The sequence below is a fragment of the Cucurbita pepo genome, chromosome 2 (assembly GCF_057944985.1).
Source record: "Cucurbita pepo subsp. pepo isolate OVF chromosome 2, ASM5794498v1, whole genome shotgun sequence".
Taxonomy (NCBI): domain Eukaryota; kingdom Viridiplantae; phylum Streptophyta; class Magnoliopsida; order Cucurbitales; family Cucurbitaceae; genus Cucurbita; species Cucurbita pepo.
In genome coordinates this window covers 15,385,520-15,412,602 of record NC_141799.1, presented here as the reverse complement: position 1 = coordinate 15,412,602, position 27,083 = coordinate 15,385,520, and the positions used below count along the sequence as shown (strand labels likewise).

The following is a 27,083-nucleotide window of genomic DNA, read 5'->3' as shown; positions in this document are numbered from 1 at the left end:
GAACATATCGAGATATATATAAAACTAAAAATTAAAAATTTAAGGACTTATTGTGCTAGAACTGACTTAAAAACTTATAGTCTGAAAAAACGAGCTTCCATGATGTTTTAAGTCTGTTAGATAAGTATATTTCGAAGTCAAAAGTTCAAATTTTCATAAAACGTGCCAAAACCATGATGCATAGTCAGTTGATATTTCCAACCAGTTAGCAACAAATGAGCTTTCAATAAAACATAAAATACCAATTCTGACCATACTAGAGAATAATTAAATTTCCTATTTATTAGTACAGTATATAAAATGTAATGCAAAGAAGACTCAAAAAGTGAAGAAGAATATGCTGACAAGGATACCAATTCACCTTAGCACCAAAAATAATGAATACAGTGCGGTTAACATTAATTCTTTGTTTGTTGGTTAGTCATCAAAATCTCCAGAATTCTCCAGTAAGTAGTTAGCTGCTAGTTCCTCGTTGCGATCGCACGCCAAAAATGCCTCAATGACTAAGGCTCTATCGAATCCCATCGCCTCGAGCTATGCAAGGGAACAAGCACAAAAAGTTTGAGCACACAGATCCAGTTTGAAGAGGGAAAAACAAGAAGGCACCTCAGGAATTATAAAGGAGTTCATTCATACTCGTTCGATGGCTGCCTGTTCGGCTGGAGTGACATTAATGGCATGAGGCATGTCCGGGTCAGCCTGTTCAAACATCTCTCTGAAAGAAAGAAAGAACACAGTTTATGGTTCTACAGATGGATGCAGCAATCTCACATCAAAAGAAGTTCGGCTGATGAACTAATAATCAATCGACGAACAACATCTCGAGTAAACCAGATCCAGAAACAGTTCTTGTTCTTCAGGCAAGAGGTTTCTAATTATATGTGCGTGATCAAACCCATCTAAAGAGCAGTTAACCTAGGAGGTTTCAAATTAACAAGATTTAATATCAACCAGACGACATCGGTGTAAAGACTCACCCCTCAAAATTATCGACAGGTTCGTTAATTAACTGAAGGAACTCTGCATGATGATCCTGAATGAGTCTCAAAAGCTGGGGATTCTGCTTTCCAAGTTCTTGAAGCATGGGCTGCCATGAGGAGCAAAATATTTAACTCTTGGGAAAAAAACCATGACTATAACTACCCACTAACTAAATTGCAAAGCAGAAGGATGTGTAGACCTGTAAGATTTGAGGGTTTGTATGCACCATCGTCCGCAAGGCTTGAAACTAGAATGTGAACAATGATAACAAACCTCATTCAGTAACAACTTCACAATTAGTTCTATATGAAATCCATAATCCATACAAAATAAAGCAAAACATGATTTTAGGCCTTTGTACAAATGATATACATGTAATGGAATGATATGGCTGTACTAATGCAATTCATATGCAGAATTTTCTGATCGAATGTCTGTGAACCTTTAACAGATACATTTTATGTGAATCAATGTGTAACGGCCTAAGCCCACCGCTAGCAGATATTGTCATCTTTGGGTTTGCCTTTTGGGCTTCCCCTCAAGGTTTTTAAAATGCATCTGCTAGGGAGAGGTTTCCACACCCATATAAATAATGTTTCGTTTTCCTCCCCAACCGATGTGGGATCTCATAGTCCACCCCCCTTCGAGGCCCAACGTCCTCGCTGGGACTCGTTCTCTTCTCCAACCGATGTGGGACCTCACACAATGGGTAAAAAGATGCAAACTAACACAGCCATTAGGTGAAAAGGACTTCAAAGTCCAACCAACCGGTTTTTAAACCCCATGCACTAAGATATCTAGTCAAGAAAGCTAATGAGCTTACCAATCAGGAAACCCCCATAAATGATGCTTCATTAGTTACCTGTGGATTGTTTCTAAGGAATTCAAGAGATCCAAGATTACCGCCGCCACCGCTGCCGCCACCAGCAGGAAGTGCCTCCAGTATGATTGTCACCCAGTAAAATTAGTGAATGTTAGCAAACAAAGAAACACGCTGTTCAAGCATGCATCCAAACATACCTGAGGAAACATGTTCAAGGGGGCTGTGTTGGGTGCTCCAGAGGCAGGTGCAGGAAGGGATCCATCAGTTCCAGTGGCTTGACCAGAACCAAAACGACCCACTGGTACTGCAACTTCTGCAGATTCCGGGATACCCTGAAATAAAAAACACCATTAGTGACTGAACATATCCAGACCAGGTTTCGAAGAACGTATGATTTAGACATACGGAGTACAAGTAATCCACTGCACGCTCTGGATTGTTGTATGCAGCTCTTAGTGCACGAACAACTGTTTCTCTGTCCCAGTTGCCACCTCCCATATCCATTATTTGTTGAATGGTCTCTTCCAGGTTATTACCAGCGACCAAATTTGAAGCAGCTTGACCGTACGTATCTGTTTGCACACTGCAAACGATTCCCCCCAAAAGAAAGAATGAGAAACTTTCTCACCAACAGGCAAAGAGCTTCATTTATAAATAAAGCAAAAGAAGAAGAAACATATTGCACATAGCTATGTAATATGAGCTGTTCGTCCCAATAGTTAATAATCAAGAACGCCTATCAAAGTAGAGCTTTTAACAGATTGGACATTTGTAATATCGTAGCCTAGTTTTAGGATTATAAAAATAGATGGTTGATTTACTAAGCAATTCTTGCCTCTTGAAGTTAAAAAATGTCAAAAAGGAAATAGAAGCCATACTTATCTGTCGCCCGGTCTGAAGTAGATGTAGTGTTCTTAGGGGCACTGGAAACAATAACAAAAAATGCATATGGATAATAATTATTCAACAAATTGAGAGAAAATGCAAAAAGAAGATCACTCTTGAAAAACTAACGACGGCGGGGCTGGTGCGGGAGCTTGAGGTGCAGGAGTCGAAGATGGTGCAACTTGGGTAGGAGGAGTTGAATTTATAATTGGTTGAGCTACAGGTGGGTTTTGAGCAGTCTGCAATAAATAGGCTCCAGAGGTGGTTAACATTAGAGAACAATAAACACCTAGTTACAAAAATAGGCAATATTACCTGAGTCGATGACTGCCCTGCTGAGCCAGACGTTTTGCTCTGTTATGCATACAAATGAGCGTAATCATATTTGACATTTTAGCCATCCATTAAAATCCAAAATAAAAACTTTTCTTATGTGCTTTTTATATTTAGAAAATTATAGAACCAAAGATACCTTGCTGAGCATGACAACTAGGAAACCCTCTTCAGATACTTTGTTTTCTGCCAGCGTAGTTTCATCTTTTAGAACTTTACCATTGTGTATCAATAATTGCTGCCCACAAGGATAATTAGCCTTTCCTTGGATATCTTCAATATGTTTCTTGACAGCCATCACCTTCACCAAAAATTTCACAATGATAATTTTTAAATTAAAAAAATAAAAAACAAAAAAAACAAAAAAAACAAAAAATGCTTATGTTCTATTTGGTTGCCTAAGAGTAACAACCCAAGACCATCGCTAGCAGATATTGTCCGCTTTGGCCCGTTACGTATCGCCATCAACCTCACAGTTTTAAAATGTGTCGGTTAGAGAGAGGTTTCCACACTCTTATAAAGAATGTTTCGTTCCCCTCTTCAACCGATGTGGGATCTCACAATCCACCCTCCTTGGAGGGGCCAGCGTCCTTGCTGGCACACCGCCCAGTGTTTGGCTCTTATACCATTTGTAACAGCCCAAGCCCAAGTCCACCGCTAGCAGATATTGTCCTCTTTGGGTTTTCCCTTCTGAGCTTCCCCTCAAGGTTTTAAAACGTGTCTGCTAGGGAGAGCCCGAAAAGGAAAGTCCAACGAGGAGAATATCTGCTAGCGGTGAGCTTGGGCTGTTACACTAAGATCTCGAGTTATTTCACATCATAACAGATTTAAAATGAACTCCAACGTTTGTTATCACATCAAAGAGATTTATCTTGTTTTTACGTTAAAACTTTTCTAAACTAAAACCATCGGATTTTGAAGGATTTCATAGAATTTGATGGTAAAATGCTTATTTAACCATGTCATATTATAACTTTCTATTAATAAATCAAGATTAAAAGCCTATATAAGTAAGACTATTATTTAATTTTTTTTTTTTTTTTTTTTTTTCCCTTTTCCAGCTACAATCCAAGCACAATTTAATTCCATTCCTTTCAAATCTTTCTGTTCCAACAAAATAATGAGTTCATTTCTTAAACTTCCTAGCATCCAAGTTCCAATCAGAGGGTTAAAGTTGCATCATTAAAAAAAAATAATAATAATAATTAAAGATGCCTGCTAAAATCTTCAGCTAAAACGGCATCCCCAACAAGAACAGTGCACTGCATGATATCTTAGACTTCTCCAACTCGTGTTCAAACAATGCAAATCCAGCAGATCACGCAGAATTAATAATAATAATAATAATAATTGTGATCGTCGTTCAGAAAGAAAAGCAGCTTACGGATTAAGTAACACACGAAGCCCTAATTTTAGGATCTTTCCAATTCCAAACAATTCCTCCACTAGTTTCACACTGTTCCAATTCTATAATCACAATTTCTTAAGAAGAAAAAAAACAATTAAACAAAGCTGAAGATTGCCAGCTGGGTCAATGCTTGCGTACTCAGCTACATTAATAAATTAACTACAATCCCAAATAGTCGCATGAAGAAATCGAGGAGATTAATGAAAAAGAAAAAAGAAACGTTAGAACTTACGGTGTCGGTGGGCTGAACCCTAATTTCGAAGTGGCTTCCCTTGAGGGTCTTCACAGTGAGCTTCATTTCAACGAATTACCAGACGGGGAAGAAGGATAGGGGACGAAAACGACGGCGTTTCAGTAGGAAGGCACCTGAAACGCAACAGAGACCAAAGAGAACCCTAGATTTGGCAGTGAAGAAGACCGCGACCGGCGAGTTTGGGAACTACCTTTTGCTATTTCGCACTAAAAATCTGAAACAATGGTCATGAGCACTGCACGTGACTAAAGGGGGGGGGGGGTAGTTTTCTGTTTTTTAAGATGCTTTCCGTATAAATTAGCATTATTTTTTTTTTAATACTATTTTGACACTTTATAATTGGTTGATTTTAAAATTCATAGTTTTAAATATTTGAATTTAGTCGTGCCCATGGGACGAAATTTTACGTACCTCGTGCTATTTGGGAAGTTAGTGATGCTTTTGGCTACTGAACTCATCGACCCCAGATAAAAATTATTATTTCATATTGAAATTGTAAACCATGGAATACTTTAAAATTTATCTACCTAAAAAATTATTTAACAAATTTTAAAATTTTAAATAATGTACCATAAATATAGGTATTCAATGCGTTTTAAAATTTTAAAATTACTTAATTTGCGAATTAAAGAAATTATCAAATATATTAATAATTTGCTTGGCACAAAATTAAAAAATTCAATAAGCTTAATTATTATTTACAAAAAAAAAAAATATAAGATCTATCTGACAATTTTTAAAATTTATATTCTAACCTATTATTGTTATAATATCTTATATGTTAAATATAATGTGGCAAAATAATAATAATAATAATAAACGAATGGGTCATGACCCCAATCTTTTGCTTAAAATATTAAATTTATTTTACGTAGTTATCACGCATTTTTATTAAAAATAAATACAAAATGCTTTTTCATTAAATTAATTATTTGAAGTCATGTTGATTTTATATTATTTTGATTCCTTATATTTCTCTTATTTAATTTAATATTTTAGTATTATTAGAATTAAAGCATTTTACTTTAGAAAGTTTTCAATTAATTTTTATAACACAAAATTAGTTTTTTTCTTTTTCATTTTTCCTTTTTTGACACCAAAATATTAGTATTATAAACAATAAACTTAGGAAAAGAACATTCAAATTATAAATTAATTCCAAATTAATTCATAACAAATTTGGGATGTTTTTTTAAAATAAAAAAAAAAAGGAAAAAAGAAAAGTCGGGTACCAACCCGACCCGAGGTTTGACCGAAGGATGCGAATGGCGGGAGACTTGCATGCAAATCCATACAAACCTTTCGTTCTCCAGAAATTTAAGGGGACGATCCGATTTCTTCGCGCAAAAATATTTTCCCGATCTTTCACTCTAAGAAATTTCACCAAAAACATTCAGATTCACAGACCCAAAAAAAAAAAAAAAAAAAAAAAAAAAATCAGAGCTCTGATCTTCTCTCTCTCCTATTTTTTTCCCCCAAGATTCACGAGAAAGCTAATAGCGACCTTCCAAATCAAATCCTTCGGACTGGTAATCCTCTCATCAATGCCATTGCCTTTTCAATCAATCTCCCTTCCTTTTTCATCCTTTTTGCACTTTTTCTCTCCAATTATTTATACCTTATTTTTTTTATCTTTTCGATTCCGTTAAAGACGTGTGCGCGATCAACCTTAGCTTCTTGTTTTTGTGTTTTCCCTCTGTAATCGAGCTTCTTTTACCTTCTTTCTTTGGCTGGATTTATGCTGAATTCATAATTGTGCTTATCGCTTTTGTTTTGCAGGTTTTGTAGGTCGATTAGTTGCTTGTTTGATTGATTGAGCTGTTGTATAAGTAGAAGTAGGGCCTTGAGATGGAGAAGAAGACTTATCCGATTGGGGAAGATTCTTATGTTCTGTACGAGGAGGTTGGGCAGGGTGTGAGTGCTTCAGTTCACCGTGCTCTTTGTAAACCTCTTAATGAGATCGTCGCCATCAAGATCCTCGATTTTGAGCGTGAGAATTGTGATCTGGTACTCCTTTTTACGCATTCATTATATGCATTTTCTCTTTCTTTTCTTTCGTATTCTATGGCTAAGCAATTTGATTTTAGAGAGAAAAAAAAAAAAAAAAAACGTAGTCAATTGCTTTGAATTGCAATTTTTTTTTGTTTTCGTTATTAAGTGAAAAAATTGTGGAAGTTTAGCTCCTATTCGACTGACTGGTTCTATTACTTGACTTTTTACAAGTCCGCGGGGAATCAAATTTGGTTGATTTAGCAAAATTGATTTTTCCTGATAAAAGAATTGATTCGAGCTTTACTTTTTTTATCCCTCTGACTCGTGAATGTACTAGAACTCTCTGTTTACAATTCTTATCTGAGGGGCATCTTTTACCTTGTTTTTATTTTTTATTTTTGTTCAAAAAAGTTGGATGGTAGGGAAGATTCGACTCGATTTATTTGCGGAGTAAATTTTCTATTCATTGAAATTGGTGAGATCCAATTTGACATGTAATTTTTAACATTATAATATGAACGATGTGAAAAATCCGAGATTTGAAAATAAGAAAACGACTTCAATTAATTAGATGTTCTTACTCATTCACGACTGAAGGGAATCTCTGTCCAAGTTTTCTGTGTAACTGAACTATGTTGATTTTATCCCACTTCTTCTAGGTTTTATGTAGCATTTCCATGTAATGTGACAACGGCATGACAGGAAAACTTTAAGCGCTCACATTTGATATTTTGAACTCTTAGTCCAATCAATGTCATGTTGCGACACATTTCGCAACTTAATTGTTCTGTCACAGGTTAGCATTTATCGTGAAGTACAGACAATGATCTTGGTTGACCACCCAAATGTTCTTAAATCACACTGCTCCTTTGTCAATGGACATAATTTGTGGATTGTTATGCCATACATGTCTGGAGGTTCATGTCTTCACATATTGAAGGCTGCATATCCTGATGGTTTCGAGGAAGTGGTGATAGCAACAATATTACGAGAAGTGTTGAAGGGAGTTGAATATCTTCATAATCATGGACATATACATCGGGATATAAAAGTGAGAACCTAAGGTCTTATATATGAATTGTATCATGTCCCTCCTGTAATTTTTGGTGTGTTATTGCCATGTTTTTTCAGGTTCTAGCTAGTGTCTCCATAATAGATTGTTTTTTATTCTCTCATGTTTAGAAACTGCATAACATAGGATGATGAGCGGAAAAATATAAAAAAGAAAAAAAAAGAAAAGAATAGGAGAGTAAATGTCATGGATGACCGATCAAAGCTTCTCTTTTCACATCCATTTGGATGTGAGCGGAAGAGAGAGTAGCTTAATTTTTAATTGAACTTGCCTGTTATTTTCAAACAATGAGCTTAATCTTAATGGTTTATTATTTGATCCCTCATCTGATGATAGCTTCGTTTTCTTCTATTTTTATTTATTTACGTTTCATATTTTATAGGCAGGAAATGTTCTTATTGATTCACGTGGTGCAATCAAGCTAGGGGATTTTGGTGTTTCTGCTTGCCTTTTTGACTCAGGTGATAGGCAACGTGTGCGGAATACATTCGTGGGCACACCATGCTGGTATATTTGTATTTTGTACTAATATGTCCGTGTGTACCTATTGAGTCTCTCTAGTTTTGTCATGTTTCAATCATTTCAGAGCTTTTATGCTCCCTTTATTGGAATGAATACAATGTCAAAATTGTCCGTTTCTACTGAAAAAAATAGTTTGTGTAATAGAATGGATATTGAGCTCCCATCAAAGCAGTTTTATCAATTTGTTCCTAATTAAACGTTGTCTCTCTATTCAAGGATGGCACCTGAAGTTATGGAGCAATTAAATGGTTATGACTTCAAGTTAGTATTGTTTTTATGTATTGCTTTCATGATTTTCTCTTCTTTTTTTTTTTTTCTTCTTTTGTCTTTTCTTTCCCTCATGAACTTACTTACTAACATTGGTCGACAATATTTTTGGCAGGGCTGACATCTGGTCTTTTGCTATAACTGGTTTAGAGCTTGCCCATGGTCATGCTCCTTTCTCAAAATATCCTCCGATGAAGGTGCATTATTATTGAATATTATATGCTGTTACTTTGATCTTTTAAAGTTTCATAGAGTTGAACATATTGATAAAATGGTAACTGTAGGTATTGATGATGACCTTGCAAAATGCACCCCCTGGCCTTGATTATGAGAGGGACAGAAAATTTTCAAAGGCAAGTCTTTTTGTTTGGAGTTACAACGTGTTTCAAGCTGGAGAAGATTTGTATAATGTTTGTTCCTTTGTTTCTCTTCAGTCTTTTAAGCAGATGATTGCGAGTTGCTTGGTGAAAGATCCTTCAAAACGACCTTCTGCAAGTAAACTGCTAAAGCATTCATTTTTTAGGCAAGCCCGATCAAGTGATTATATTGCACGTACCCTTTTGGAAGGGCTACCTGTTCTTGGTGATCGTATAAAGGCACTTAAGGTTGGAATTTTATTTTGGTTATAGGAACACTCACAATTCTATTTTATTGTAATTGTTACTAGTTTTTTTTATTAAGAACAACCCTTTAATCACAGAGAAAGGAAGAAGATATGCTTGCACAAAAGAAAATGCCAGATGGAAAGAAGGAAGAATTATCTCAGGTTTGAATTCTTTATTCACGTGTGTTTGTATCCTTGACTAATTGTGCCCTGATTTTGCGGCAGCCGACAATTTTCAGCAGAGTGGGTCCTTGGATACAGTTGTATTTTCTTTTCCTGGGCTTCACATTTCTTTTTTTATGACTTCTGAAACAGAATGAATATAAACGAGGAATCAGTGGATGGAATTTCAATCTTGATGATTTAAAGGCTCAGGCATCTCTGGTACTATAATTTTTTCATCACCAATTATTCTATTTGCAACGTAGATGATTTTGACATTTTATGATATATCTTTGCTATTATTATTATTATTTTTCAATTAGATTCAGGAATTTGAAGAATCCATAAGTGAAATCAGTGAAGTAGGGAGCTCCAGTAACTTATCTTCTCTTGATGTGCAAGAAAGGAAATTACAATATCAAAATTCTTCAGAACTTTCAGATACTGTATGTTAATATACTCTTGTCCTTTTTTCAGTATCTTTTTATTTTAATTTTGGTGCATAACAACCTCATTGCACTTTCAGGAAGAGAATGGCATGTTGCGGAGACTACCCTCCATGAAAGCTAATGATTCATTGTATATAATTTATCTTTACTTTATATATTAGTAATTTAATATTTTCTTAGTCTAACAATAATATACTATCTCATGTTTTTTGAATGGATTTGAAAATCCTTGTTTTTTATCCCCGTTATAAGGCTTTTCCTAGTTATAAGTCCACTAGTCTGATAGAGTTTATTAACAGCAGCCTTTTTCTTTATTTCCCAGAGATGGTAAAAGATCTATGAATGATTCAGCAATTCTTGGTCCTTGCTCCCAACAACATTCTTCGCCTCGCAATGATAATCAAACTGAGAATGGTTCCTGTGAAGAGCTTCCTTTGGAGAACAGCAAAAGAATACTGGGGAGTACTCCTAATTCTAGTCAACATAAAAGAAATGTTTCTTCCAATAACACCGTTCAACAAGAAACCACTTCACCTCTGAACAGAAGAGAGAGGTTTGTCTTTGTATATTCAGTTCTAATTTTAAGAGTTTACTTACTAATTTGTTTGTGTGAATTTTTTTTATGGCTATTACAGTTTCTACTGTTTAATGGGTCTCCAAAACATTACTTATTTTCATTCTTGTGACCTATGGTGTTGTCTTTATTCTAGTAATATTTTCTAGAAATATTGCTGGCATGATTTTTGTGCATGCATGAATATACGTTTTTGTACTCCACTGAAGAGGTAAGCTGAGTTGGTCCATGAATTTCCTTATTGTGTTCATTGGATATTGGAAAGACATACAGTGTTTTAGAACTTGTTTCTTTGTTAGATTTGAAAGAACCAGGGAATATTCTTAGCAGAAAATGTCGGCACCGAAATCAAAAGCCGGTTATGGTTCTTCAGAAAGGTTTATACCTTCTTTATCTACATTGTTAAACAAGACGTAAATTGGATGCACAGACATGCTTAAGATTATCATCAGCACCGAAAGATTGTGCTCAACTCTAAGCATGTAGGATAAGGACTATTTAATGCATAAATTCTTGATCTTCCTAGCATGTATTAGCAAAAGCTAAATAATCTCCTCTCTTAAAAGGTAGAGTAAGGGTTTTTGGGGTTGGAAAGAGTTATTCCCTTTTCTTTCAGCCTATTACTGCCATTAATAAAATAGCTCCATGTAATCTAAAAGCCTAATAGTGTTATACTTGCATCTTCGTTATTTTACACTTCGGCTCATTTGCTGAACGGACAGTGCTATCAACTTGTTTGTTATTATTATTTTTTACACTTTGGCTCATGTCAATGTTTTCAAAGAAAAATCCCCTTCAGGGTGTGTTTAATCGTGATGCCTGGTCTCCATTTCTGATATTTATGATTGGAAGTTCATGATGAATCGCTTTGAATAAATGAATTTTCAGTTACGAGTCAGAAAAGAGTGTTGCAATTGGAATAACTTCTCAAGCTATAGATGATGTGCTTTCTGATTCTTATTCTAAAGATCCGAAGTCAACATGTATGTTTTTAGCTATATGATTAGAACTTCTTTTTCCTGATTGCGATTGTAGGTTATAAGTTCTTACTTTTACGTCTGATTGCTGTGCTTTAGTAGTAAGTCCAGCAACAAATGACGAGGAACAGGATGAGAAAGCAAAGGTACCAGTTATTCAGCAGAAAGGGCGTTTCAAAGTTACTTCGGAGAATGTTGATGTAGAAAAGGTGGGTTCAATAATCTGAGGATATTCCTTTTCTTGTAGGCTGCATTACTTAATTTGTCTGTTTCTTTTCAGGCAGTTGCACCCCCTCTTCTGCAAAAAAGTCACAGTATGCAGGTTGGTAATTTTGAGGTTAGCATATGGTTGGCTGTGTTTATTTGATCTTTTTTTCTTCCTTTTCTTTTTCTTAATTCTTTTCGTATTGTAATATTGTAAGATGTACATGCTCAAAAGTAAGTTCTGGAGGTGTAAAGCATGTGGTCTGCATTTTAATTTATTCTACATCTACAACTTGTTAAATATATATATATAGAATCAAAAAAAGGACTGATAGATTCATTTTGGAAATCATACATTTCATAAGGCTATAGTGTGTTTTATGCAATGCGACGAGAGAAAAAAGTTATTTGATGTGTGCAATTTGTATTTATAATTTAATAAGTTTATTGCTCCTAAGTACCAGGATGCCGATTATGCAGGTGATTACCTCAAATTCTGCTACTCCTCTTCTACCTTCTAATCTACCAACTCCTCTACTGACACCTCTACCCTCATCTGATGCTATACCAATTAACACTAGATCTTCTATGTTTCCAGTGTTGCACTCTGTTTTGCAGACAAATATTGTTCAACGGGTATGGTTAATGAATTAATATAGCATCGTCACTTGTCAAATGCTGAATTTAGTCTGTCGTTCCTTGTTGGAACAGGAGGATATTTTGAATCTAATGAGGCAAATCTCAATCGGAGACTTTCCAGGTTTGACTTTTGAGTTTATCCTTTTCCCCTTAAGAGGTAGGGTCATATTCATTTCAGTTGACACCAATCTAAATTCTTTTTTTCTTTTATAATGTTCAGCCGATGGTGTGGCTGATGTCTCATCGGCACAGATAACAACCGAGAAATCTTTGGTATGTAAGAAACATCTCATGATTCGAGCTTACCATTAAACAATTTACATTTTGGTGTTGGATAATTAGAGGAGATCATTGTTTGCAGCTTGAGGCAGCTCATGAAAGGGAAAAGGATTTACTCAACGAAGTAACTGAATTACAGTGGAGGTAAGTTCACATTCAGAAACATAAATTGCTTCAGTAATTTAGTAGCTCAAAATGGTTATCCTAAAGCTCGAGTTCTTCATGTGTAGGATATTACGTGCCAGAGATGAAATCCAAAGATTAAGATCAAACAATGCAGGCTAAGGGTCGATCTATTTATTTGAAGTTCATAACGTGTCAGGGTTTGAATTTGGTGCGTCCTATTTGGCTATTGAATATGAATATATGTAGAATGCACTTTTAGAAGGAAAAAAAGAAATAATTCTGTGTACAATAGAATAGAGAGATAAGGGGGGAAAGAAAAGAAAAACTAAATGTCAGAATGGGTATACTTTTGATATCTCTACTTAACATTTGAACTCATTTCCTGCAAAACTGTGCAGATTTAGTGAAATTATTGTTAGTATAGTTATGAAGCTAATTTTAAGTTTTGGAAAAGTTGATTGGATGGATGTCCTTATTTATTTTGTGAGTGGTAAATATTTATTTGTCTGGAACAATATTTTATTTGAAATACAAAATAATAAAATATTGTTGACCAAAGCACGTTTATTCATTGTTATTAAATAAATACCAAGGACTTGTTAAAAACAACGTTAATTCTCTATAAAGTTTTATTGCAGTGAAAAAAAAGCTGTTTTAAACTATTTTAATTCTCACCACTATAAATATTTTCAAAGTGAATAATTATTGGAAAATAAAAATTATAGTAAAAGAGTAGTGATTTCATCATTTTGTATTTATTTGCTAAAAATACTTAAGATGCTTAAAAGAGAATTTTCAGCAAATAAATAAATAATATATATATATATATATATATATATAAGATTATATTACATGTTGCAGCCACCAGCCCACTGACCAGTCAGCATCCAATTTTTGTTATTCAAACTCCACAAAGTTTGATCACTTTCTCTTCAATTCCTTCATACACAGTTCTGTTTTCTGGAATATCGGTTTAGGTATTTGATGGGTGGAAATCTAATCATCATAGACTGATTGCCAAAGATGAGCCAACACAATAATAATAACACCATTTTTAGTCTCACATTTCATCATTTCTAATACCCACTTCCCCCCCCCCCCCCCCCCCACCACTAATTACCCCTTATTAATCCCTTCCCTTTCTCATTCTTCATGAAACAGGAAGAACAACAACAATGTAACGAAGTAGTAAAGCATGATATGATGAGAGAAGAAGGTAAGCTTACACCTCTTTTCCTCTGTCTTCTCTTCAGACCTCTCTTCCTTCTCCTCCTCTTTCACTCTCTGCTTCTCACCCCAACTCTTACACTTCACCATAACTCCTTGCTCTCTGATAAAGCAGCCCTCCTGGCCTTCAGGAACTCCATCATTCTTGATCCCACTTCCGCTCTCGCTAACTGGATCCACCCTGTTCATGTCTGCAACTTCACCGGCGTTGCTTGTGATCGACATCGTCGCCGAGTATCCAAGCTCACTCTCATTGACCTTGGACTTGTGGGAAACATCTCACCCTTCCTCTCCAATCTCACCGGTCTTCGAATACTGGAAATCGCCAATAATGATCTGTTCGGGGGAATACCTTCTGAGCTATTCTCTCTTCAAAATCTTCGTCGTCTTCGCCTCAGTAGCAACGGATTAGAAGGTCCCATACCGAGTTCCCTTGCTAGTTTGTCCAAACTTACTGTAATAAGCCTTATGCTGAACAAGCTAAATGGGACAGTTCCAGCCTCTTTCTTTTCTAATTGCACGTCGTTGCATAATGTGGACCTTTCCAACAACTTCCTGACAGGAAGGATTCCAGAAGAAATTGGAAATTGTCCAAATCTGTGGAATCTCAATATTTACAACAACCAGTTCAATGGAGAGCTTCCTCTTTCTTTAACAAACACATCACTCTATAACTTGGACGTCGAATATAATCATCTTTCAGGCGAACTACCTTCGGTGCTCGTGGAAAACCTGCCTGCAATTAGCTTCCTTCATTTATCAAATAATGATATGGTAAGCCATGGTGGAAATACCAATCTCGAACCGTTCATTATGTCGCTTAGAAACTGCAGTAGTTTAGAGGAGCTTGAATTGGCTGGGATGGGGCTTGGAGGGAGGCTGCCTGATTCTATTGGCTATCTGGGAGTCAATTTTTCAGTTTTGTCTTTGCAGGAAAACCAGATATTTGGATCAATCCCTCCAAGTTTGGCGCAGCTTTCCAAACTTGCAGGGCTGAATTTGACATCAAATCTACTTAATGGAACAATTCCAGCAGACATAAGCAAGTTGTCTAAATTGGAGCAGCTGTTCTTATCACATAACCTCTTTACTTCAGGCATTCCAGAAGCATTAGGCGAGTTACAACATCTTGGTTTGTTGGATCTATCTCACAACCAACTTTCAGGTGAAATCCCAGAAAGTATTGGAAACTTGTCTCAGATGAACTATCTGTTTCTCAACAACAACTTCTTGTCAGGAACAATACCTTCAGCATTGGGGAAGTGCACAGGTCTTTATAAGCTGGACTTATCCTTCAACATGTTGTCAGGAAGCATTCCTCGAGAGATAATAGGCTTGCAAGAGATAAGAATTTTTATTAACCTTTCTCATAACAATCTTCAAGGAATTTTGCCCATTGAGCTTAGCAAGCTGAAAAACGTTCAAGAGATCGACTTTTCGTCCAATAACCTCACCGGAAGCATCTTCCCTCAGATATCAAGTTGTATTGCACTGAGGTTTATAAATTTTTCAATGAATTCCCTCCAAGGTCACCTTCCAAATTCCCTAGGTGAACTTGAGAACCTTGAATCATTTGACATTTCAAAAAACAAAATGTCAGGTATGATTCCAACCAGTCTTGGTAAGCTCCAATCCCTCACCTATCTGAATCTTTCATTCAATAACTTCGAAGGAATGATTCCAAGAGAGGGTTTTTTCAAATCATCTACACCTTTGTCATTTATGAACAATCCACTACTTTGTGGAACAGTTCCTGGAATACGAACCTGTTCTGGCGAGAGAAATCGGTTTCAGTCACCTCTGTTCTTGACTATATTCATCTTAATCATATGCATATCATCATTCTTAACAACACTATGCTGTGGGATTGCTTGGCTACATCTAAAAGCGATTATTTCGGTACGAAATAGTGAGTACCGAAATAGTGAGTCATCAAGGAGATCCAAGATGCCAGATTTTACACACAATTTTCCAAGAATAACAAGCAGGCAACTATCAGAAGCCACAGGAGGTTTTGATGAACAGAGACTAATCGGTTCAGGCAGCTATGGACGAGTCTACCGAGGCGTTCTTCCAGATAGAACAACAGTAGCTGTTAAGGTTTTACACACGCAATCTGGAAATTCCACAAAGAGCTTCAGCAGAGAATGTGAAGTTTTGAAGCGAATTCGCCACAGAAACCTTATAAGAATAATAACAGCTTGTAGTCTACCAGATTTTAAAGCTCTAGTTCTACCATATATGGCAAATGGAAGCTTGGATAGGCATCTATATCAACATTCACCAGCCAGCTTGGCTTTTGGTTCTTCAGATTTAAGCCTTATCCAGAGGGTAAATATATGCAGTGATATAGCTGAAGGAATGGCATACCTTCACCACCACTCTCCAGTCAGAGTCATACACTGCGATCTAAAGCCGAGCAATGTTCTTCTAAAAGACGACATGACAGCTCTAGTTTCCGACTTCGGAATCTCGAGGCTGATGACTCCTGGAATTGGAAGTGGTGCAGCTGCTGAAAACATGGGAAAGTCAACTGCAAGCATGCTAACTGGATCAATTGGATATATAGCACCAGGTATAATTCTCTAAAAAAACCGAAAAATTTTCATTTTCAGTTCATCTACATTCCAAGCTCATTATAATCAAGAGGGTCAAGTAAGTTAGCAGAGTCGAGAAAAGCTACTGCTTCTCCATCTCCATAATCATCCCCAGAGTTTTAGCTTAAGATCATTGACAAATTTGAGGTTGATAAGCTATGAAACTATGACAAATTTGATCATTGAATGTATTCACAACGATTTAAAATGTGAAAGAAAGAGAGATATCAAAACCACAACCTTCCATTTTCCCATTTTTCATTTAGGACTTTTATCAAACACGTGAAGTGCATTATTCATGTTACCTCTATGCTCGACGCAGAATACGGATTTGGTTCATCAGCATCCATGGAAGGAGACGTTTACAGCTTTGGAGTTCTAGTTTTGGAAATGGTGACAAGAAAAAGACCAATAGACGACATGTTCGTTGAAGGGCTTAATCTACATAAGTGGGTGAAGAGTCATTACTACAGCAGAGTAGAAAAGGTAGTGGATTCTTGTCTACAGAGAGATTCGAGAGATGAATCACCTGAAATGAAGAAAATGTGGGAAGTGGCAATCCGAGAGCTAATCGAATTGGGTTTGCTCTGCACTCAACAATCTCCCTCCACGAGACCCACAATGCTCGATGCTGCCGATGACTTGAATCGATTGAAGAGATATCTTAATGATGGCGACACCACAACAACATTTGCTTCATCACTTGGAATTTCTTCCTCCACGCTTGGCGACGACTCCAATTACTCCCCACAAATCGCCATCGACAGAAACATCTAATAATGGCCTCCCCATTTGCTCCACTCGGGAAGTATTGGGGTTTGAGAATGACCAAAATGGCGAATGTGGGCGGCGACCAAATCTTCTGCGGCGCCCAATTGAATGGGGACTTGTCGACCATTGGATCGATGGTTGGGGGGAAATCCATAACGCCATACGTTAAAGAAAGATGGAAACATAATGATTTTTTTTATCCGAATTCGTTGAATTTTGCGTTCAAGAAATTGTCTCTTTGCTGTCTTATTGCATAAATCAACCAAATGAAGGAACGATAATCAGAAATTTGGAAATATTCTGAATTTTTGGTTCCGAATTGAGAAGCCATGTACGATTTAGACCCTTAAATTTATTTAGAACAAAAACATAAACCAATCAAAAGCTTATACAAGGAAGGAATTGCAAAGAGAAATCAAGTAGGCAAAGATTCTTGGTTTACATGCTTTTTTTTTTACCTTTATTCCTCCTTTCACTTTCTTTCACATATATATAATTGGTTGGACGATGATCGAACCATTCTAATCATATGCGTATAATACTCGATTTATTTTGAAGTTCTAATCATATGCGTATAATACTCGATTATCACGTGTTTTGATACCATATTTTTATATAGAATCAATCAATATGAACTCACAAATCGACACGTATCATCAAACATACAAAATCTATACCTAAGACCACATGAACTAATTAACTTTAAAATAGATAATATAATACTATTTCTTCTTTGATACCGACTTAAACCAACTATCAAAATAAAAAATTTGAAATCCAAAAATTATTGGATAAAAATCATCATAATAAAAAGAGAAATTTGTTTTTTAATTCAATATTTAAAATTGAATAATAAGTTGTTTGAGAGTGTGAGCCCTTTGGTTGAAGTACAACTCAGAAAAGCTTTGGGAATAATATAATAACAATATGAACAGAACATTGGTGTGCTCTGTTTTATATGCCTACGGCTATCCTTTAGAGAAGAAAAAGATGGGAGCATACGCATGCCTCCTCATCTCCCTCTTATTCTTCTTTCAACTTCCCGATGCTTCTTCTTTACCTTCCAATTCCAATCACTCAATCAACTCTCTTCCTCTTGTGACCCCTCCGGGTGGCGGCGACAGCGGCGGGGAAGAGCATTTGACGGTGGCGGGATGGGTTGTTTTACGGGCTAGAGGAGGGGGAAGGTCCGTCGGCGCAGGCGGCTCCATCATCAACCGCCGCCCGGGGAAGGCCAGGAACAAGAACGCAGCTTCCAATTTGTTTGTGTCTAAACTTAGTTTGCTGCTCATCTCTTCTTGTTTCTACTTGTTTTGATCTTTTCGTTGTGAGTTCTTATGGGGTTTCGTTGTTTTTCTTTGAATAATGTTAAAGGATTGTTCAAGCTCTAACCTTTTTTGCTTTTGGATTCAACGTGTGGTGCTTCTTTTAATGCAATCCCTTTATTTATATTTATAAAAAAGTGTTTTTTTTTTTCTTTCATATTTTTCAATTAATTTTATTTGTTAGGACGATCATAAGTGACTCCATCTTAATCTTAGAGCTGAAATAATTGGCAAGATGAGAGGATATGATTTTTAGATATGAGAAGAGTTGCCTGTCACAGTCACACTCTTACGGTACTAAGACAATGTGATGTCCCACATTAGTTGGGGGAGGAGAACAAATCACGCTTAACAATGGTGTGGAAACCTTCTCCTACCAGACGCATTTTAAAGCCTTGATGTCCCACATTAGTTGGGGAGGAGAACAAATCACAAGGGTGTGGAAAACTTCTCCTGACAGACGCATTTTAAAGTCTTGAGGAGAAGCCCGAAAGCGAAAGCTCAAAGAGGATAATATACAAAGAACACTTGTTCTAATCCAACAAGCTAGCCAACTGTGTGAAATTCATATTTTCATAGACAATGTCGGCATATGCACGAGTTTCAAATCATGTTTGAGAAAAATATTTTAGAAAACGTGAGAGAGGAAATACGTAGAAAATAATATTAAAGAAAAACGACTTTGATAGTATATAATTTAAGTATGAAAAATTGACCACTAGTCGCTAGAGATAAATAGGAAAATAATAAAAGTAAAAATCTACATGTGGCAGCCAATAGGAAAAAAGATCTGAAATTGGAAATATAATTTCCGAAGGGATAAGACATCAAAACGTCGACGTTTGAATATATCCAATTTAAATGTCATTTACCACGTAATAAATATCTAATTTTCGAATTGCCAACTCCAACTTGACTTGTTGACTTTGACACTCAATTTGATCCTTTCTATTTTCATTTAAATATCTTATAACAGATAGGTTTTCAAAATTAAAATAATATTTGTAAAAATTAAATGCAACTTGTCCCATGTTTTTTTTTTTTTTTTTTTATAGTTCAAATAAACAAATATCTACAATATTTTGTTTTATTATATGATTAATTAATTCTAATAATTATTTTACCATTTTTGAAAACTTCGGTTACCTCATTTTCCTTTTTCTTTTATATTAAATACATTTTTTTTTTCTGAGTCTGACAGAGCACCAGATTTGAATGCGCAATGACGTGTCTGGCCCTTTCCTTTCAGACCATTAAAAGACGCGACCTACGCCACGTGTCTTCCTGACCGCCACGTCTTACAGTTCCTCTCTTTTAACTTCTAATTTTCTAAAATATTAAATCAAATTCGGTTTATCTGATCCACTACTTTTCTTTTTTTATTTTATTTTATTTTATTTAATAATTCTGATACTTTGAATTTCCCTCTAATAAATGGAATACTAAATTTTAGATTTTAATTTTGCGAAATTCCCATTATCCCTTTTAATTCGGATTGGATTGAGTTAATTTTTTTTGATAAAATTTTCTAAAAATAGTTTCACTGGGTTGAAATTTTTTTAATTAGATCAACTGAAAATAGAATATTAGTTATTATGGTTAATTTAAAAAGATAAAATAGTGGATAATTTAAAGTCGGGGTGTAATTCAACCTAAAAATAGAGGGTTGAATTTTATTCCAGTTATCTAACTTTATCCAAAATAATAATAATAATAATAATAATAATAATAATTTTTATTGTGAATATGCGAAAAGAAAATAGGAAAAGGAAAAAAGTAAATAGGAAAAGATGAGTTGGGGATGAGTAGGACCAATAATAGAAACAAAGATAAGAGATAAGAACACCATTCTCTCTCCTCGACGCCATCTCCAGGGGACACGTCATCTTCTCTCTCTCTCTAAAATTAACCCACTGGATAAGAACCGACGATCTCGCCTCTCCGCACCCTCCGTATCTAAAATCCTCTTCCTCTTCGTTTCTATTTAATTCGCTCTTCCTCTTTCACGATCTCTCCAATTATATCCATCTTTGCATCGCTTTTGCCTCCGATTATCCTGTTCTTGAAGCTATTCTTCTTCTTCTTCTTGTTGTTGTTAATGGCGTCTGTTTCTACTGCTGGATTCATTGCCCGGACTGGTTCTTCGTCTTGGATTCGCCAACGAAATCGGGCGAACAAGCTACATCGGAGTTCGAGGAATCAAGTTAGGGCTTCTTATTCTTCTTATTCCTCTTCTTCTATGGCTGATCCTTACCGGACTCTTCGGATTCAGCCTGGCGCCTCTGAATCTGAGGTCAAAAAAGCCTTCCGTCAACTCGCTCTTCAGGTTCGATTTCTCTCTCGCTCTCTCTGTATCTCTATTCTTTCTCGATTTGTGGACTTCCTCATCTGATTCCTTGAATTTTATCGTTTTTTCAGTATCATCCGGATGTATGCAAAGGAAGTAATTGTGGAGTGCAATTTCACCAAATCAATGAAGCCTACGATGTACGTGATCCAAGCCCTAACTAATTAATTATCCTCTTCCATTATTGCATATATATTATATTAATAATCGGATCAATTATTGGAATCGTTTTCTTAAAAATAATTGAGCAGCAAACGCGGTATAGTATTGATTATGATTTTTTGTCGGAGTATTTTTAATTCGAGGCGTCAATTGAGTGTTTGAATCAGATCCACATCGGTTTATCTAATATTGAAATCGGTATACTTATCTGTTGCATATATCATTTTCATGTTAGTTTAGTTCAATCACAATACAAAACTAATGTCATATATATTTGCGTCTGAAACAGATTGTGATGAACAATATAAGAGGAATATCAATGCCAATCGAGACGTACGAGACGTACGATGACGGGGGTGATGAACCGATGAGGGGAATGGGGGATCCGGATTGGGATTTGTGGGAGGAATGGATGGGATGGGAAGGCGCAGGGATTCGAGATTATTCGTCGCATATAAACCCGTACATTTAAATGAAATTGGTGTGAAGGAACATAATTTGTTCATAGAACTGAGCCCTAATCTATCAACATCATCCAATGGTGGTGGTGGTTGCTTGTGCATATAATTTGGATAGGGAGAGATTGAAGAATGGCTCTGTCTTGATGTATCCTCTTTTGTACATAAGCTCAAGACAATGGCTTTGGGTTTTAATAATAATAATGTGAAAAGGCTTTCAAGATGCCCTTTCGAATTTGTGGGCCCTTTCTGTCTTATCTTTTGTCCTACTTAAGATATTAAATGATTGTGAAGTTGGTAAGCTCAATTATTTTAATGCCTTTCTATAAAAAGAAAATTACTTAAAACTTTAACCTCAACTATCTTGTATGAGTGGTAGCGAAATACAAAATATTTTCAATTCCAAAAAAAAAAAAAAAAAAAAAGGCAAATTGGATTTATTGGGCTGTGGGCGTGTGAACTGCGCGCCCACATGGGCTCGGCCCAACTCAACCCAAGTGAATCGGTTCATGCTTTCAAGCTTTTAGGCCTACCAGTATCTTTACTGAAGTCTAATCAGACCCCTGGTTATCTTCTTTCCCTTTGGATAACAACCTTCGAGCTCAATGTCGGTAGATATTTTTTACTTTATATTTTCACGCGTCGGATAGGGGATAGGTTTCTACACTCCTTATAAATACACCATAGGTTTCTACACCCCTTGTAAATACACCCCTCATAAAATAACGTTCGATGTGGGATCTCACAATTCACCCCTTTCTTGTAGGGGCCTTGGGATCTCACAATTGACCCACCCAAAGGGAGCATAAATTTTGTTTTTGCCAATTTGTTCTCAAAAGAATTTGGGGTTTGGAAAGACCCATTAAGGCTGTTGGACTAGCTTTAGGCTTGGCCAAAGCCATAAATAAATGAAACCATTAAAGATGACCAAAATGTGCAATGTACTCTTTTATGCACCTTTGAAAGGTCTCTGCCAACACAGTTTGATAACCTGTTTCATAAAAACAGCTGATTTTAATGCCTGAGATCACTAAAGGAAGAAAACCCAGAGAATGATGACGGGGATTCTAAGAATTAATCCATGAAATTTTAAGAAACAATAATAATTTTGTTTAATATTTCGTAATTCAATAGCCTATTTTTTTCTTCGTAAAATAATAATATTCTCTACATCTATATCTCCTTTAAGGTCAACAATTCCATTTTTTAACTTTTGTTTAATACTTCATCATTCAATTGGCTATTTTTTTTTTTTTGCTCCCTTCTTAAAATAGTAATATTTCTACATCTATATCTCTTTAAGGTCGACAATTCCGTTTGTTCAGTTCAAAGATTCCATCCTTATTTCATAATAATTAAACAATAAATAAATAAATAAGTTAAAAGTAAATACAATAGTCAAAAGTTAAGTAATACATCAAATCTTCACTTTTTATTTATTCTTTCTCTCTGGATGAAATGTATTATCCACGGAAATTTATTTATTTATTTATTATTCATAAAAAATAAAAAAAATAAAAAATAAATCCAAGCCTCATACGACACCTTCAAATTAATTTTTTAATGCATATTTATATCAAGTTAATAACTTTTAATTAATACCACGCCACCATGAATTATTAATTCCTCTAATCAATATTTAATTCCGTCATCTTTTCCATAGTAATTTCGTTTATCTCAAGGGAAATTAGTACACAAGAAATAATTAAATAATATTAAATAAATGAAACAATATTAAAATAAAGCTAATTGAGAGACTTATCTTAAAACTTAAAGAAAAAAAAAGGAGGCTAAGTGGGCGTGGAATATTTCTCCGAATTTTTTGTGGATCCTTTGAAAAATGAAAATCAAGAAATTACCTTTTTATTTTTTTAAGAAAAAAACAAAAATAATGTAATTGCTCTATTTAAATAATTAAAAGAAAAATACTGTGCTTTGGTGTTCCAAACCTTATCCACAAGTGGGCCCCACAGTTCATCGTTATCCAAAATGGCACCACGTGGATATAAATACGCTTACGTGTCCAGAAGTTTTCGACACGTTTCAAGTTCCTCCAATCACAGCAATTCGAAAAACGGAAAGGCGAAATCACTTACTCTACCAAGAGGAACATTGTCAGGTGGGTCCCACGTTTTTCTCACGTGCTAGCACGTGACTTCCAACAAAACGACAAAAATTAAAGCATGTCGTCATCTCGCCGCTATTTCAGAAGAAAATTATCCAAAAAAATTCTAATATTATCATACAAAGACAAAACTTAGGAAACTTCTAGTATTTATAATTTTTTTAGAAATATTTTTAAAAAATTAAATAATACATCAATTAACAATAAATCAATTTAAATAAAGGAAGCCGATATTATAGTAGTGTAGCGGTAGAATATTCTCATCAAATTTTCGTATTTTTTAAATTTTTTTACCTTTTCATCGAAGTTATAAAATCCCAAATTAATTAATATAATATCCCACGAGTTATATTTAAAATAATAATAATATTCACAGTATGAATGGATAGGAGTGCTTTTCACAGTCAGCGGGAGTTCCTAAACCAAAGCCAGTCGGCAGTCTGGAATGGACTGGAACGGCGGCTGACGTGGAAGGAGAAAGGGGGTAATTTGGTAAATTGACTTTGTCGTCTGCAAAAGCTGTATAAGTTTGAACGGGGGCAATTTCGCTTCTTCCTCCACCGAGTTGAAATCGAACGTAGCCGTTAACTTCTACCAACAAAAAACCAACAGAAAACGTCTCTCTAATTTTGTGAATCGGTCTTCTTCTCCGGCGGAGATTTCCTTTCTTTTCCGACTGCTTCGCTGTGGCTGGTTCAGAGAGAACGATTCGGTTCTGACGGAGTTCCTTTGAAGAATCTGTGTATTTGATTTTGTTCTCTTTCTCTGAAGGCTTGATGGTTCAGCTGATGAATTCGGGGACGGACAAGATTCCGGGCACGAAGAGGCTGAAGAAGGAGGTTGAAGATTCTTTGGAGGACCTTCTCGATCAATTTCACAAGCGATCCAAATCCGAGGTATTCGCTCTGTCTTCCTTTTTCACCTCTATGATCTGATTGAAATCGATCTGGATTTGGTTCGTTTACTTGATTTCTGAAGTTGTTTGGTATGAGACCGAACTGAATTCGCTAGAAATGTTCCGAAATGGTGGAGCTCATTCGTCCACAAAATTTTCCCCAATCCAAACGCGACTTTGGAAGAATTCCAATCGATTAGCCTTTGTTATACTTCTCTAATCAATCATAGATTTGTTCTTAGAAGATGTGTTTCTTTCTGGTTTTCTTGTGGCGGTAGCGGAACAGAGTACCTATATTACTCTGTGATGATATTCGTGCTTCTTCTTATGAACTTGGAGTTAGGGTTTTATTTTTCTGAATTTAATTTTTTGAACGTGCAGAGATGGACTTCAGAAGCCAATGCGTTTTCTGTGTCGTCGAGTCCGTACAATCCTCTAGATGAGCCAAGCCCGTTGGGTTTGAGTCTCAAAAAGAGTCCGTCCTTATTGGATTTGATCCAAGCAAAACTGTCTCAGGAAACTGCTAAATTAGCGACTATGAACAAGAAGGACCAGAAGGACCAGAAGGACCAGAAGGACCAGAAGGACCAGAAGGGAGCTAATGCTGCTGCTTTTAGTACTGCAGACAAGCTCAAGGCTTCAAACTTCCCTGCATTAATTCTTAAGATTGGTTCTTGGGAGGTACTTACATCTTTTTCCTTGCGAGTTTTCTTGGGAACGAAATGGAATTGTTTTGGGTTTCCTTTTGTTTTTGAATGATGTTGAGAAAATGTTAGTTGTGTTGCTTTGCAGTATAAGTCAAGGTACGAGGGTGATCTAGTGGCGAAGTGTTACTTTGCAAAGCATAAGTTGGTTTGGGAGCTTCTTGATGGGAATCTTAAGAACAAGATAGAAATTCAATGGTCCGATATCGTCGCTCTCAAGGCAAATTACGCCGAGGATGGTCTAGGAACTTTGGATGTAGTGGTGAGTTACATTTTTATAGCCAAGTTGTGGAACATGAACCTTGTTCTTAGTAATATGATGATTTACCGTTGTTTCTTTCAGCTGGCGAGACAGCCCCTTTTCTTTAGGGAAATAAATCCACAACCTAAGAAGCATACTTTATGGCAAGCAACAGCCGACTTTACTGGGGGAGAAGCAAGCAGGCACAGGTACCTGATTTGCGTATCCAGCAGTCCTTGTAGCTGGTGCATTTATTCTAGTTATATTTGAGTATGAAAACCACAGAAAGAGACTGCTTAACTCAGCTAGACTCTGATATGTATTTTGGTCTAGTAGGCTAAAATTCTGTTTTGTTTACTTTGCAGAAAACATTTCCTGCAATGTTCACAAGGCTTTTTAAACAAGCACTTTGAGAAGCTCGTGCGTTGCGATCCTCGTCTCAACTTTTTAAGCCAACAACCAGAGATCGTGTTAGAATGTCCATATTTTAAAACCAATAGTCCAAATGAATCCAAAGAAGGAATTGGTTTGAAGAGTGAGGAAGGACCTACTTTCTTTAGTTTAGGTATGGTGTCAACATCTGGAACTCAATCCCCTTCGTCAATTAAAGAACACGAGTGTCGTGCTGGTGCCTCTGAAGAATATTCTGAGCAATCTCCATCACCTAACTCAGGTAAAAATCTTCAACTGACAGCTGAAATTATGGGCATAATCAATTAAGAACATAAGATCTTTCACCACTTGAACTTGAAGAGTCAATAGATACACCTAAAGAATTTCCCTTCCCCCTACAAGAATCATTTATCCTTGGATCTGAAAATGTTTCTGACTTGTCAAATATACATTTTAGGAATGGAAGCTCACACAATGAACGAAGAATTGGGAAATGATGGATCGGAAAGTTCAAGGCTGTTCAACAAATGGGACCAAGTCCTGGTTCCTGGAATTCGTCCATCCATGTCCGTTAGCGATTTTGTTAGTCATATTGAACACTGCCTACCCATGTTTTCTGAAGATAATCAACAAAGCAGAGAGACTCTAGAGGGGATTACACAGTATCTATTTGGTGATTCTCAACATGCATCTGACGCCGATGAACAGACCATCATGTCCAGGGTAAACTCCCTGTGCAGTCTTCTACAGAAGGATTCTTGTATGGCTAAGGCCTCGCAAGCCAAAGCTGGCAATAGCCTCAATGTCGCAGGTGGCAACGTCAACTCGATTTCTACACTGGAACATGAAATCAAGAATGAAGAAAGCTTCCCTGTCCGTAATGGCTTTGAATCGAGCAAGCACATAGCCATGTCAAGAAATGATTCGGTGGGTGAGCTGCTGCTTAATCTTCCAAGAATAGCTTCTTTACCTCGGTTTTTTTTCAACTTGTTCGACGATTCTGATGATCGTGCTAGATAACCTTTTTTTTTGGTTCAACTTGTTAATAGGTGTAGTTAAAACCCATAAATCAGGTTTCTACTGGAAAACAGGAAAAAACAAAGATGGAGGGGGGAACTATCCTGACATCTACCCCTATCTTCTCACTTGTCAACTTTTGTAAATATTAGCAGGAGGATGGTTAATGTATAAAATACTTATATCAGCTAAACAGTTAAAACTTCTCTGTATCCCTTGTCTTGGCCATTTCTAAAGCTCAAGGATGAAACAAACTCAAAGAATTTTACCT

At 36.1% G+C, this 27,083-nt stretch overlaps 5 protein-coding genes across 14 annotated transcripts; 4 read left to right on the top strand and 1 right to left on the bottom strand.

Annotated features, from left to right (window-relative positions):
* Nucleotides 1–205: 205 nt before the first annotated feature.
* Nucleotides 206–4,906, bottom strand: LOC111789263 (ubiquitin receptor RAD23b). 2 transcript variants are annotated; one of them, XM_087121532.1, is made up of 13 exons: nt 4,663–4,906; nt 4,407–4,504; nt 3,162–3,323; nt 3,005–3,043; nt 2,819–2,928; nt 2,683–2,727; nt 2,210–2,387; nt 2,002–2,136; nt 1,844–1,918; nt 1,181–1,228; nt 978–1,087; nt 637–715; nt 206–534 (listed from the first exon to the last, which is right to left on the bottom strand). In XM_087121532.1, exons 3-13 carry the CDS (start codon nt 3,318–3,320, stop codon nt 418–420), a joined length of 1,095 nt encoding a protein of 364 aa, XP_086977658.1. In that variant the 5' UTR covers nt 3,321–3,323; nt 4,407–4,504; nt 4,663–4,906; the 3' UTR covers nt 206–417. The 2 variants fall into 2 exon arrangements, with proteins under 2 accessions (XP_086977658.1, XP_023525748.2); XM_023669980.2 differs by lacking the exon at nt 4,407–4,504 and having other exon boundaries at nt 4,663–4,905.
* Nucleotides 4,907–6,082: 1,176 nt separating this feature from the next.
* Nucleotides 6,083–13,013, top strand: LOC111788629 (Protein kinase superfamily protein). Of its 8 annotated transcripts, none has more exons than XM_087121718.1 (21): nt 6,083–6,212; nt 6,463–6,690; nt 7,472–7,726; nt 8,130–8,254; nt 8,486–8,530; nt 8,652–8,733; nt 8,821–8,889; nt 8,971–9,141; nt 9,237–9,302; nt 9,456–9,524; nt 9,626–9,748; nt 9,829–9,881; nt 10,074–10,304; nt 11,214–11,308; nt 11,405–11,511; nt 11,583–11,639; nt 11,987–12,142; nt 12,218–12,266; nt 12,366–12,418; nt 12,507–12,568; nt 12,655–13,013. In XM_087121718.1, exons 2-21 carry the CDS (start codon nt 6,532–6,534, stop codon nt 12,707–12,709), a joined length of 2,082 nt encoding a protein of 693 aa, XP_086977844.1. In that variant the 5' UTR covers nt 6,083–6,212; nt 6,463–6,531; the 3' UTR covers nt 12,710–13,013. The 8 variants fall into 8 exon arrangements, 6 of the variants coding, with proteins under 6 accessions (XP_086977844.1, XP_086977845.1, XP_023524802.2 ...); XM_087121719.1 differs by having other exon boundaries at nt 11,402–11,511; nt 11,583–11,624; XM_023669034.2 differs by having other exon boundaries at nt 11,402–11,511.
* A 689-nt stretch (nt 13,014–13,702) lies between these two features.
* On the top strand, nt 13,703–17,617 carry LOC111788628 (putative leucine-rich repeat receptor-like serine/threonine-protein kinase At2g24130). The gene is made up of 2 exons (XM_023669032.2): nt 13,703–16,352; nt 16,697–17,617. Exons 1-2 carry the CDS (start codon nt 13,703–13,705, stop codon nt 17,149–17,151), a joined length of 3,105 nt encoding a protein of 1,034 aa, XP_023524800.2. The 3' UTR covers nt 17,152–17,617.
* Nucleotides 17,618–20,417: 2,800 nt separating this feature from the next.
* Nucleotides 20,418–21,672, top strand: LOC111789387 (chaperone protein dnaJ 8, chloroplastic). Its single transcript, XM_023670146.2, has 3 exons — nt 20,418–20,796; nt 20,889–20,957; nt 21,269–21,672. The coding sequence occupies exons 1-3, from the start codon at nt 20,569–20,571 to the stop codon at nt 21,449–21,451; spliced, it is 480 nt and encodes a 159-aa protein (XP_023525914.2). The 5' UTR covers nt 20,418–20,568; the 3' UTR covers nt 21,452–21,672.
* Nucleotides 21,673–24,091: 2,419 nt separating this feature from the next.
* Nucleotides 24,092–27,024, top strand: LOC111788618 (uncharacterized). Of its 2 annotated transcripts, XM_087121456.1 has the most exons (7): nt 24,092–24,458; nt 24,839–25,003; nt 25,034–25,138; nt 25,250–25,423; nt 25,505–25,611; nt 25,768–26,075; nt 26,253–27,024. In XM_087121456.1, exons 1-7 carry the CDS (start codon nt 24,339–24,341, stop codon nt 26,813–26,815), a joined length of 1,542 nt encoding a protein of 513 aa, XP_086977582.1. In that variant the 5' UTR covers nt 24,092–24,338; the 3' UTR covers nt 26,816–27,024. The 2 variants fall into 2 exon arrangements, with proteins under 2 accessions (XP_086977582.1, XP_023524787.2); XM_023669019.2 differs by having other exon boundaries at nt 24,839–25,138.
* The last annotated feature ends 59 nt before the right edge of the window (nt 27,025–27,083 follow it).